General features: G+C 51.0%; 1 protein-coding gene across 2 annotated transcripts in view; it reads right to left on the bottom strand.

Annotated features, from left to right (window-relative positions):
- The window catches only part of TTC21A (tetratricopeptide repeat domain 21A), a 34,694-nt gene extending 21,791 nt beyond the window's left edge, over positions 1-12,903 (bottom strand). Inside the window, exons 1-7 of one of the 2 annotated variants that reach the window (XM_090284526.1) lie at positions 12,760-12,903; positions 11,417-11,546; positions 10,530-10,640; positions 9,772-9,938; positions 8,463-8,585; positions 6,331-6,488; positions 470-554 (exon numbers count right to left, since the gene is read on the bottom strand). In XM_090284526.1, coding sequence (XP_090140652.1) covers positions 470-554; positions 6,331-6,488; positions 8,463-8,585; positions 9,772-9,938; positions 10,530-10,640; positions 11,417-11,546; positions 12,760-12,786 — 801 coding nt within the window. In that variant the 5' untranslated portion in view covers positions 12,787-12,903. Of the gene's footprint in view, positions 1-447; positions 555-6,330; positions 6,489-8,462; positions 8,586-9,771; positions 9,939-10,529; positions 10,641-11,416; positions 11,547-12,759 lie in introns of both variants that reach the window. The other variant, XM_090284527.1, reaches the window with a different exon arrangement.
- Between the last annotated feature and the right edge of the window lie 16 nt (positions 12,904-12,919).

Below are 12,919 nucleotides of genomic sequence, written 5' to 3'. Positions count from 1 at the left end.
GCAAGTGTGGGGCCAGGCTGTGTCTGGTCCGTATCTGTGCGATTCCAACCATTCCCTAAAAAAAAAATTTAAAAAAAAAAAGAGGCATTTCCTGAAATCTGAAATACAACCAGGACTTCTGTGGGTTAACATAGATCAAGGTATTACAGTCTACCAGGCACTGTTTCAAGTTCTCTCACTTGTCACCTCACTTAGTCCTGTCGCAACCTTAACAAAGTGTGTGGCATTATCTCCTTTTTACAAATGAGGAGCGTAGGGCTTATCTAGGTGGAGATACACAGGGAGTATGGGGCAGAACCAAAGTCAACCTCGCTGCCTGCCTTTGGAACTGTATTGCCCAAAGACCAAACCAGAGCTGAACTCCTGTGGGCAGGGGGAAGGGGGATCCAGGGAGCGTGCTCCAAAGCCTTGGGGATGGAGGTGCTATGTTTGTTTCAAGGCTCAGCTTCTGAGTCTTGAAAGAACTTACTGTGGTTATGTTTCCTTCTCTTGCAAGCTCATGCACAGCTAGAATTTGGCAGGCATCAATATTTCTTTCATCTTTTTGTAGGATTCTGAAATAGGAAGAAGAGTCACGTGAATCGAGAATATTCCCAGGCAAGGCTAGGATGACGTGGTGGCAGAAACTTCTAATTGTCTTCCAATATCCATTCTCCCTTTTTAAAAAAGATATGCTTTATTGATTATGCTGTTACAGTTGTCCCAATTTCTTTTCCCTTTGTTCTCCTCCACCCAGTGACCCCCCTCCCTCCGGTTGTCCCCCACCTTAGTCCATGCCCATTGGTTGTGCATATAGTTCTTCTCAGCATCTTCCTGTCTACTCCACGCCCTCCTACTATGCTTAATTCCTGTACCATCTCCCTCCCTTTCCTCTCTTCCCCCTCTCCGCTGACTTCCCCCCAATATGTTCCCCATATCTATAATTTTTTTCCCACTTTTGTTGCCTACTTAGTTTGCCTTTGTTTTGATTCCCTAGCTTCTGTTGTTGGTTGTTGGGATACAGTTTTCATTTCAATGTTCACAGTTTTGATCCTCTTTCTCCTAAACAAGTCCCTTTAACATCTCATATAACAGTGGTTTGGATCTGATGAACTCCTTCAGTTTTACTTTGTCCTGGAAGCACTTTTTCTGCCCTTCTATTCTGAACGACAGCTTCGTTGGATAGAGTAATCGTGGTTGTAGGTTTTTGCTTTTCATTACTTTGAATATTTCTTGCCAGTCCCTTCTTGCCTGCAGGGTCTCCCTTGAGAAGTCAGCTGATAGTCTAATTGGGACCCCTTTGTACATGATTCTTTTCTTCTCTCTTGCTGCTTTTAAGATTCTCTCTTTATCCTTAATTTTTGATGTTCTGATTATAATGTGTCTTGGTGTGGTTCTCCCTGGGTCCAGTTTTTTTGGAACTCTCTGTGCTTCCTGGACCTGTAAGTCTATATCCTTCCCCAAGTTAGGGAAGTTCTGCTTCATTATTTTTTCACATAATTTTTCAATATCTAGATCTTCTTCTTCACCTTCTGGCAACCCTATGATTTGGATGTTGGCCCGCTTATAGCTGTCCGATAAGTTTCTTAGCCTCTCCTCATTTTCCTCACTTTTCATTTCCTTTTTCTGCACTGGTTGGCTGTTTGTTCCTTCCCTATGTTCCAATTTGTTGATTTGATTTCTGGTTTTCTTTCCCTCACTACTAGTTTCATATGTGTTTTTGTTCATTTCAGCAGAACTAGCCTTCATTCCTTCCCTGTCTTGTTTAAGATCTGCTGTTAGGTCTGTAAGCATTTGTATAACCAAAGCTCTGAACTGTGCCTCAGAAAGATTTCCTATCTGCTGCTTCATTAGATTAGATATTTGCTGTCTGGTCAGCTATATCACCGGGATCTCTATCATGATCTGTGCCTTCCTGACAGTTTTGTGTTTACCTTTGCTTCCTGGGCGGGGCTGTCACAACTGGGTGACCCATCTCACCACGCTGTGGCATTTTCTGTGGGGGCAGGGGTCGAAGATGGATTCCTCCCATTTACTCTCCGCTGAGAGCAGGAGCTTCCTCCTCCGTCCCCACGCCCTCTGGCCCTCACAGCCAGAGGCAATGGGGGGTCTGCCTTCCCCGGCGTTGGAATTGCGAGCTGACGGGTCTGGTCTGCAGCCAGGGGTGCTCCCCAGGTGCTTCTCGCCTCCCCTTAAATATGGGTGTCTGTGCTTACCGCCGTTCCGCTGCCATCTCTGCAGTTGCTGCCGCCAGCACAGCTTGACCTCTCCGCCCCGGCTTCGCCCCTCCTACCCGTCTGGACGAGCACCACGTCTTTATAACTTCATATGTTGGACTTCCATGTAGCTTTATTTTCTAGAACTTCTGGTTTTGTGGTAGCTGTATTCCTTCTTAGTTGTGGAGGGAGACAGAGTGTGTCAGTCTAGGCCTCCATCTTGGCCAGAAGTGGTCTCGTCATCTTCACAGGCTCCTGTGTTTGTTTGCCTCTGTGTCTTAGGTAGAGCTGTTACTCCTGTTATGTTTAAGGGGTGGAGCCTTAGGGATTCGTCAGTACAGGGTGACCCATTTCACCACATTGTGGCGCTGTATGTGGGGAAGGAAAACTCTGACTCCAAAAAACCTCCGCTGCCTTGCGGCATACCTCTTCAGGGGAAAGGCTAAGGGAGTAAACCCCGACAGAAAATCCGGAGCCGGAGTCCCTAAGGCGGTTTGACGTTGTAGTCAACACCGGCAACTCCTGCGGCGCACCTGAAGCCAAGCTGTATTGACTCCGTCTTTCCCTTGGACACTTCAGCTGCGAAGAGGGGGGGGGTCTGCTGCATGGGCAACAGCAGACCCTCCATATCACCCTGCCCAGGCTCTGTAGCTTCAGTTTCACTGGAGAGGACACTCCAGCGTCATCGCAAGATGTCGATTCAACACGGGAGGAGACAGATACCGTGTCACTCCCGAGTCGGACTGCACAACCATTCTCGGCGGTGCAGATAGACTCTTAAGAAGCTACACCATCGTCTCTCGAGACGGACGGCTGCCGACGATGTGGGGGAGGCGTCCGAGAGGGAACAATGCCACTTGCCCAGCATTCACCCCTTTTCTAGGCACTTCTCCCACTTCCGTATGGGACTGGTGCCCCTCTAGCTGTTGCGCTGGCACTGGGTCTGCGGACATTCTAGGACCGTGGGGGCCCTTTAAACAAGTGGACTCTGCTGAGAGACCTGCAGTTTCTGCCTCTGCCCCAACTCCCACTGGTCTGCACAGTCAGAAGCAATGAGGCTTGATTTTCCCCGGTGCTGGGACCGTGAGCTGCGTGGTCTGGTGAGGAGCTGGGAATACAACACCAGGTGTCCCTCCTGACTTTCTAAAATGTGTAACTGCTTTCTGCAGGCCTGCCGCTGCTGCCACTGCTGCCACCACCACACTGTCCTCTCCGCCACTCCTACCTGTCTGGGTGAGTATTTCTTCTTTATATCTTTGTTTGTTGGACTTCCATGCAGCTTGGTTTTCTGGAACTTCTGGTTGTCTCTAGTTTTAAGGTGGTTTTATTCCTTCTTAGTTGTGGAGGGAGATGCAGCGTGTCTGTCTAGGCCTCCATCTTGGCTGGAAGTCCCATTCTCCCCTTCTTTTAATAACAGAACCCCCAAACTGGTGGTGTACATGGTTACTCAGAATAAAACTATACTTCCCAGCCTCCCTTTGCAGCTTAGGCATGGCCATGTGATTAAGTTCTGGCCAATAGGATATATGTGAAAGTGCCCAGTGTGATATCCAATGGGTCCTTTGAGCATGCCTTCCATTTCTTCTTTCCTCCTTCCTGCTGGCTGGAGTGTGGACCATGGGAGCAACATCCTGGGGATGGTGGAGCAGCAAGACAGAAGGGGCTTGGAACCCTACAGGGTTAAGCTAACCCCAGCCCTGGACCAGCACCCAAACTCTTCCCTAAGAGGGAAACAACCTTTCATGTTACTTAAGTCATATATTTGGCGATGTCTTTGTGACATAAGCCTATTTCTATTCCAACTAACACAGACATGACCATGAAACCGGGGTCTGGTGGGGGGGGCAGAGAAGTGTGTGTAGCTATAGGCGGAAAGGGCTTCTTGGTTTCCATCATGTGTCATTGTGAACATGCAGTTTCTGATCACGTTAGGGGCTTTTTCAATATTCTGTTCCTTTATAGAAAACTTCCTCTTTTCCAGTCTGGTCAGGGAATGGCCTTCTGTTTAATAGAGGGTTACTCTAAATAACGCAAAAATTCTGACGTGATTAGGCACAGCTCACATTCAAGCGGTTCTAACCACTTACAATGATTGTGAAGGTTCTGTGATCCTCATACATTTAGAAATTTAAAAAAAAAAAAAAAGCTTTTAAATGACTTACGGACTAAAGAACTGGAACGGATATCAGAAAGTTCTTAGAACCAAAGGACAATAAAAATACTACACATAAAAATGTGTATCTACTGCTAAAATGGTACGTCAAGAGCCAGCCATAGAATGAAATGCTTATATTCTAAAAGAATGTGAGAGTGGATGAGCCAGAGATTCAACTCAAGAGTTAGAAAACAACAACAGAATAACTCCAAAGGAAGTCACTGGCAGGAATAATACAGAGCAGAAATTAATAAATTAGAAAACAAAGATATAATGGAATCAACAAAATTCAAAGCTGGTTCCTCCATAAGACTAATAAAAGAGACAAATTACTTTAATACTGACGAAGAAAAGTAAGAGAGAAGGGAGAAAGTAAATAAGATTAGGGATGACAAGACAAACACACCTAGAACCAGCAGAGATTTAAAAGTGGGAGAATTCCGTGAACACCAGTAGCTGGGAACACTTCTGTGAAGAAAGGTGTCAGGTGTTAGGCTCAGCCTGATGGCAGCAAACACTGTGTCCCTATTGGGGGGTAGTGGGGCCCAGGCGAGGTGACTGCATACATCCATGGTTGTGGCATTCAGCCAGGTGCTTCTAGACATCCTTCTGGCCCAGGTCCAAGGATCCAAAGCAAGCTCTTGACCTAGCTCCTGCCAAGGACACTGGCCAGGTGTCGACAGAGAGAGAGACAAGAGGGCCCACAGAGTCACTGTATCCGTGGGGCTTAGCAGAGTGGGATCACTTTCAATTTCCTGCCATCGCCTCTCTCTCTGAGCCTGAAATTCCAGTTATCTCCAGAGGAATGATCATCCCTCCACAGGGAGGGAAGAGGTTTGTTTGTGTTTTGTGTTCTTCAGAACGAGGCTGCATATTATCACTTGGTTATTCAGAAAAAAATTAGTCCGTGAACTCTTTTGAGGGAGAAAATTAATACCATTCATTTTAGAATTACTTGATAAAAAGAGTTAAAGCATTAAAGAGATGAGCTTCAGTTATCTAGAAAATTCCATCCTCGAAAAGACTTCCATCAGACATCCTCCCCCGAAGCGGTTTGCATTTCTCGTCACAATGAAAATGCTTCAGGATCAACCTGCGCCTGGCGCCCGGCTTCCTCAGTCCCAGGAACTCCTGCCATCTCTGCTGTCTTGCTGATGTGCCTAGCCTCGTGTCTTCTCTCAGTCACCAGTGACCTTTTTCCCTTGAAGTTTTTATTAAAGTAAATTATACTCATAGTTTTAAAAAATTAAATAATTCAGTAGTCCCTAGTCCCCTTTCCCCTATTCCTCAGAGGTGACTGCTTTTCACCCTGACTCTTGCTGCTTTGGGTTCTTTAGGTTGTTCCCTCCATCTCTCCTCCAAACAATATGCTTATACTTTGTGAGATGTCTATTTCTTTTTCTTTTTTTTAAAATTGATTTCAGAGAGAAGGGGCGGGGAGAGAGAGTTGTGTTGTTCCACCTATTTATGTATTTATTGGTTGCTTCTTGTATGTGCTCCTACCGACTGTGGATCAAACCCACAACCTTGGCGGATGGGGCAGAGGGGTGCAGTGTTTGTGTGTGTGTGTGTGTGTGTGTGTGTGTGTTGATGCTCCCACCAACTAAGCTACCCAGCCATGGATCAAACCCACAACCTTGGCGCATGGGGCAGAGGGGTGCAGTGTGCGTGTGTGTGCGTGTGTGTGTGTGTGTGTGTGTTGACGCTCCCACCAGCTGACCAACCCGGCCACAGCGACATGCTATTTCTTGATTTGTCCACTGTAGGCCACAGATGCTGGTTCCTGCCACGACAGGTTGGTGTTTAGTTTACATCAGTCCGCCCTCTCCTTCTCCTCCTGATAAGATCCTATCAATACTCACAACTCCTCTAGGGACAAGTTTTACTTTTGTCTTGTTCCACCAAACACACAGTATCTCCCATCTCCCCACCTTGCACGACGGGAACAAGTTAGTGGCACGGTCACCGTTTGCCCCTCACCTGTGTCCTGTTTCAACCGCCTGCTCCCAGTCCTGCCGAGCCAAGAGCAGCTTCATCTTCAGGACCCAGGCGGGCAGGAAGTTCCCTGAGATGACCGTGACCTGGTTTACCACCTCTAGGGCCCCCGAGAAGTTCTGCTGCGTCATGTAGTAGGTGGCCTGCAAGAGCCGAAAGGACGAGCCTCCATCAGCCCCTGAGAAGAGAGGCGGGGCTCTCAGTGTCTCCGCGGGGACAGGAGCTGAGCCCGATATTCGGGCACTCAGTGGCCAGTCCAGGTCCACAGCAGCCTTGGGTTCCAGGGTGGACAAGGCAGGGGCTCCAGGGTGACAGCTGAGCCCTGAGCAGCCCCAGGCTTCAGCGAGGCCATGTGAGGGCTGTCCCCTACGGAGAGAGCTGGGCTCCAGGGTGACAGCTGAGCCCTGAGCAGCCCCAGGCTTCAGCGAGGCCATGTGAGGGCTGTCCCCTACGGAGAGAGCTGGGCTCCAGGGTGACAGCTGAGCCCTGAGCAGCCCCAGGCTTCAGCGAGGCCATGTGAGGGCTGTCCCCTACGGAGAGAGCTGGCGTCACAGGGCACTTGCCAATTACAAAAATGGCCCATTCATTTCCCATTAGCTACCCTGAAGCTCCTCACTGAAAACTGCTCCCTGGGGCCCCAGGCAGCCATTGGGTGACAGGTTAGTGGGCAGCCTCTTCTACAGCAAGGCTGTGGGGCTTCTCTTCTGTCAGGGGCAGCCGCCAGCCTCTCTTGGGTGAGTCATGACATAGGTACCCGAGGAGCAGAGGGCAATGCTCCTGGAAGACTTGACACCTGACCCTGAGAACTCTGAAAGGATGCTTATGTTAGATCTGCAGTAACCGTCCACAAAGAGTCTTACTCAAAAGAGGAGGATTATTCTAAATAAAGACTGAAGAACGAAAGTGTTCACCTCAGCACTCTTTCTAAGTGTACAACTGGAAATGATCACAATAGCCAAACAGGAGTAGATTGGGTTGGCAAATTACACTAGTCCCATTCAACAGGGGATTGGTTTTATGTAGCCACTCAAAATGACACTTGCTGATGACAGCATCTTACACGAAGGGAAAACCCCAAATGATAAGATGCCCTATGATAACGACTATATTAAATAACATTACCTCTCACCTGGGGTCGTGGCTGTGTGTGATCCCCTTCAAGGAACAGGAGGGTTAGCAGCTGGTGGCTCTCAGGGGAGCCTCCTCCTGGAATCACCCATGGCTGAAGGGAGCTGCCTGCTGCCAGATCACATCCCTCCCTCGGGGCAGCCCAGGGAAGGGCCACCCAGATTGGCAATTCCAAGCAGACCTTTGCTGTGACCGATGCCCCGCCCCCTTCTCCCTGTGCCCAGGCCTGCTTCTTTCTCCATCCCCACAGGTGTTGGTCCCAAGGGTGCTCCCTGACAGAGCTCCTGCATGATGCTTTCCTGGAATAGCAACCCAAAGACTGCCCTGAACTCCGGCACAGAATAAAGATGGGGGGTACTGCCCTAAAATGTTCACAGGAGTTGTTTTGGAGTGGAAGGGCCCAGGGTGTCATTTTAGTTAATCGTTTGACTTTTTTTGACTTATGGTGCTTTTTTTTTTTTTTTTTTAATGAGGGCATGTACATTTTATAAGAAAGATATAGACAAACAGGAGAGAATAAGAGGATAGTTTTTCTCTTAGATTGACTCAGTGAGGGTCCCATAAGGGAAAAGGAACTTAATTTAAATTAAGATCAGAAAATGCAACTGCAAAACATACCTCCCTTCTCCTACGGGCAACTCAGTGAATCTCACGGGCGGGAAGAGAAAGGGTGGAGTGACGAGGAGGCAAGGAGGTGCATAGAGAAGGGGCAGGGAGAGAAACCACAGGGCAAACCATGGGAGCCCGAAAAAGCGAAGGAAGGACAGACCCTGGGGAAGAGACCCTGAAGACCCCATGCAGAATGAGACAGACACTCAGACTGAGCAGGAAGGACGAGAACTGGGGTGGGTCCTGGCTGCTCTGTGACTGACCAGCTGAGGGGGTGGAGACTGGGGCGTGGTGGTGGTGGGGCTGAGGTCACCTGGCTGCTCTGTGGCTCCAAAGGCCCAGCCGGGGATACTCCTCCCCCGCCCCTCCCTGCTGCCCACCTTTCCCATCAGCCCCAGCACGTCTTTGGTGTCCTGAATTCCTTGTTCCAGGTACTTGATGGATTTCTTCACAGTGTGTGGCTTGTCTGAGGTGAGGTCGAGCCAGCCTCTCAGCACATAGCCCTGGGATGAGAGCAAGAGGAAAGATGAGGTCCACGGTCCTGCATCACCTCCAGTCACCCTGTGTCTCCTGCCCCGTGTCCCACCAGGTGCCAGCACAGCTGTGTGCAGAACTGAGGCCACCCTGCTCCCCCTCGTTCCTGTGCCTGGAATGCCCTTCCCAGCACATGGCCCCAGAACAGATCCCTTCCCCTGATTAACTACCGCTAGTCTTTCCAACTCAGCCCAGGAGGCCTTCTTTGACCTTCAGGCTGGGGTTGGGCCTGTTTACTTTACACTGGACTCAGGAGGCCAACACAGGCGGGCGCCAGGGCGTGGGCGCTCCTGCTCCCTGCACGTGGAGCCGGGCACGGCCTCTGAGCAGGTGAGCAGGAGCCTCTGAGCTCCCCTGCCCTGGCCTTGCTGGCTCACCTTGCAGCCTGCACCCAGCCTCTCCTGCAGTCGGGGCAGGCAGGTGTGGGAGGGAGGATCGGAGCAGCCCTGGGGGGTGCCTGCCCTGAAGCATCGCCCACGGCCCAGACCAGTGTGTCTCAACTCTTTTCCCTGACTGCCCTGCTAAGCAGCCTTTTTAGACATCTTCCCCTTGATCATGCATTCCCTTCCCCTCTGAGAAATTTCGATATTATAGACATACTGTGTATGTGTTGTACATATATCTGTGTTTTATACATAGCGTAAAATTTTTTCCACCCCTTCCTCCTAGAACCAATTTTCACCCCGTTGGGGTGTGTGTGTGTGTGATATTGCCCCTGCTGAGCACGCAGGGTCCAGATAGGCTTCAGATCTCTGCACGGGAGACCTCAGGTGTACGAACAAGCCACCCCTGCCACCCAGCAGACCACTGCAAGGAGGAAACGCAGGCCAGTATAGTCGGTTCATCTAGTTTTTCAAAAAAAACCCAGGAAATCTAGACTTCTAGGTAAAAATCTTGATTTCTAAATGCCAGCAATGAATTCAAGATTTTTAGACTATCTAGCACAGGCCACAGGACACCTACGTGCAGGTGGGACTCTGGCAGAATGCCACTGTGTCCTGAGCTAAGCCCTGGACAACGTGGGTGGGGACATCTTGAGACCCAGGGTTGTGCCAGTGCTGGGGTGGGGCCTTCGCCCACTCGCAGGGCCCTCTGTGGGAGGACTGGCCACCCCGCTAGGATGGGTGGGGACACTGCTTTCTTCGTGGTGAGTACCTCTCCAGGGCTGTCGGAGAGCTTCAGCATGTGGTCAATGTACTCCTTGGCCTTGTCATGGCGGCCCATGAGCCAGAGGAAGAGGCCGGCATAGTACAGGGCAGTCCTGCTGGCGGTCTTACGGATTTCCTTCAGGTTGCCCTCAAGCTCCTGAACTGCTTCCAGGTCTGTGAGTCAGACGGAGGAGGAGGAGGACAAGTGAGGGTGAGGAGGTGCGCCTGGTGCTGCAGGAAGGGCCAGGGCGCCACGGGAGCTGCCAGGGCCTGGACTTGGGCTTGCTGTCTGAGATTCAGCTTTCCTTCCTGCTGCCCAGCAATATTCTGAGCAGACAGACCAAACCCGAATCCACCCCCACTCCAGGCCCACAATTCATTTTGGGAGGGGAAGTAGTTTGTGGTCTCTTGGAATCTCTCTAAAGAGCAGAGATTAGCAGTAGAATTATTTATATCAGCTTGATTGTTCTTGACAACATCTTGGCAAAGGAAAGCAGGGTATCTTCCCAACTTTTGGGATCTGGAAGGAGGACCCCTCCCACTGTCATGCTCTCTGTCTATGGCTCCCATTCAATTGGGCCTGGGCATGGGGGCTTCTTTGAAGCTTTGCAGGGGAAAGGAATAGCAGCCACTCCTCATGGGCCAGCAGAACCTGCCGTCACCAGGGCACACACCTCCTTCTGGAGCCCTCGAGGGGCTGTGTCCCTGGAGCGGGGCTATCTTGCCCTGGTGGGACCAGGCCCAGCTGAGCAGAGCTGCACTCACCAATGGTTTCACAGCACCTGTGAGCATAAATGAGGGCCATGATGGAGCACAGGGACACATCTGGGTGATTCCGAATATCCTCCAGGTTGCTGATGGCATCCTGGATGCGCTCTGCAAAGAGAGACCATGTGGTTATGCTCCTAGGCTCCAGGCCCAGAGGGCAGGAGGCTCCATGGCAGATACGTGGGGGATCTTACTAGGGCTGACCCAAGGCTTGACAACACCTGGCTTCAGCTAGAATCAGAGGACTAACTGGTCCAAAAGTTCCCCAATGGCTTGAGGTCTCTGAAGGCTCAAGCTCCCTGAACAGGCTGCCGACACCATGTCTAGACTGCCAGGGGCCGGAGGGCTTGGAGCTGAGGGTGTACCTGTGAGGACTCATAGGGATATTTGTGAGGCTGAGATTTTTGGCTTGGATCAGTTTTGAAGAAGCACCTTAGGGTATTACCAGCTCGCTGCTCAGGAGCCAGTGATTACCTTTATCCCTCCACGTCCACTGCAGTTGGCCATAGGCAGGTCAGGGAGTCAGCATGGGCCCACTCCTCGCCCTGCTTCTGTACTGTACCTCTGGGCAGCCACACCCCTCACTTCCTCCTTCTCCTGCACTCCCAGCTCTCAGCTTCCAAGCCTGGGATCAGTTCAATAATCATGCAGTCATCTCTGCCCAGGAGGGGACACTGAGGTGCAGAGCAGCAGCAGTGAGCCCTGTGAGGTCTCAAAGTCAACTAGAAATGAGTTGCACAGGCTTCTGTGGATTAACCTGGGGATCTAGGCACTGAATGTAAGACTGTTTCCTTGACTGGGGTAGGAGTGGGCATCTGAGTAGAGTCAGTGTTAGTGCCGGGCTAGTGCCTAGGTCAAGAGGCCAAACACTGATGAGTCCTTACCTTCCCTGAAGACTCCATAAGCTTTAAAAAACTGCAGCACAGGGTCATTGCTGAATTTTTTCAGCCCCATGGCCGCGGCCTGCTGCACATGGTGGAAATACTTTTCCTGGCTGTAGTAAATGATCTCAGCCTGTGGAAGGGAAGACAGGGTTGCAGGCTCTGTCTCTGTTCTGACCCACTCCCCCCCCCCCAGTGCCTGCTCTCGTCCTCAGTTCTGTAAAAGAAAGAGAAAGAGAACATTCATGCCTCATCCTGTTCACCAGCCCCAGGAGCAATTCCATGCCGTTTCCCGGGAAGGAGTTTGGTTTGGAATTATCCACAGATTCTGGTTCAAATGTGGAAAATTTGACTCAAGCTGTCTTAGGAAGGAACTAAGGGGAAAGAGAGGGAATTAAAAACAAGAATAATTACATCAGTAGTTAGTTACAACTTATTGTGGGCTAACCACCTGCTGGAAACTATACCCGGGGCTTTACATCCATTATCTTCTGCATTGTTCTCTCCTTATCCTTCCCAGTTAAGGGAGCTGAAGGCCATGGAGACTGTGGCTGACAACAATCATAGAGTAACAGAGGCTGAGATTTCAAACTGAGTCTCACTTCCCTTAAGGTCTGTGGGTGCCGGGGTTGGAGACAGATGTGGTTGGATTTTAACAGCCTTGTGGGCCATGTGAAAGGGCCCAGACATCATCCTGAGGGTAATAAGAAGCAGCTGGGATGGTTTTAAGCAGGGGAGGGGTGTAGTCAGATGTGTCCTGCAAAAGCCACTCTGGTGGCTCTGTGTGTGAGGGGTGAGGGGGGGGCGGTTGGGTAGGGGCTGCTGCTGGTGAAGAGCGCCGAAGCAGACAAACCAGTTGGGAGGTGCCCAGGGGAGAGATGGTGGTGATCCCCAGCTAGGAGATAAAAGAAGTACATGATCTCAGGAGACACCCGGGGGCTGACAGTTCTTGCTGATAGGATTGGGGCATAGGTATGAGGAAAAGTTAAAGCTAGGGGATGAAATGGTGGTGCCATCATCTGAGGTGGGGGACACAGATGAGGCACAGGCAGGGGCGGGGGAGATGATGGCAAGATGATGGAGATGGGCTTGGGTGCACTGGTTTGGGAGTTTGGGGACAGGACGGAGTGGGGATGCTGATTTGGGGCTCAGGCACAGAGAGGACCAGAGAAGATGCACTTGCCAGGGGGAGTGAGGCAAGAAGGAGCCAGGACCCTCTGTAGCGGCAGAGGACAGCGAAAGGTGGGTGAAGGGGACAGCAGGAGCAGTCAGAGAGGTGGCAGGAGAGCAGTAGGGCGCGGGGGTCGCCAGGACGGGAGAGGCCGGGCAGCGCCCGGGCCACGCACCATAAGGGAAGAGTCATTGCTGCTCATCTCTGGACGCTCGAGGCTCGGAGTCCGGGAGTGGTTCGGTGGAGCGGGCCGGATTCCTGAAACAGGGTCCAGGGCACGCCTCTCGCGGCCGGAAGTTGGAGGCCAGCGCGTCCTTGGAGACAGAGCGGCTGGC

This window comes from Furipterus horrens, unplaced genomic scaffold, assembly GCF_987537825.1.
Source record: "Furipterus horrens unplaced genomic scaffold, mFurHor1.1.pri manual_scaffold_7, whole genome shotgun sequence".
Classification (NCBI taxonomy): Eukaryota; Metazoa; Chordata; class Mammalia; order Chiroptera; family Furipteridae; genus Furipterus; species Furipterus horrens.
The sequence above is the reverse complement of the archived record's forward strand: the minus strand, read 5'-3'. Positions and strand labels throughout refer to the sequence as shown.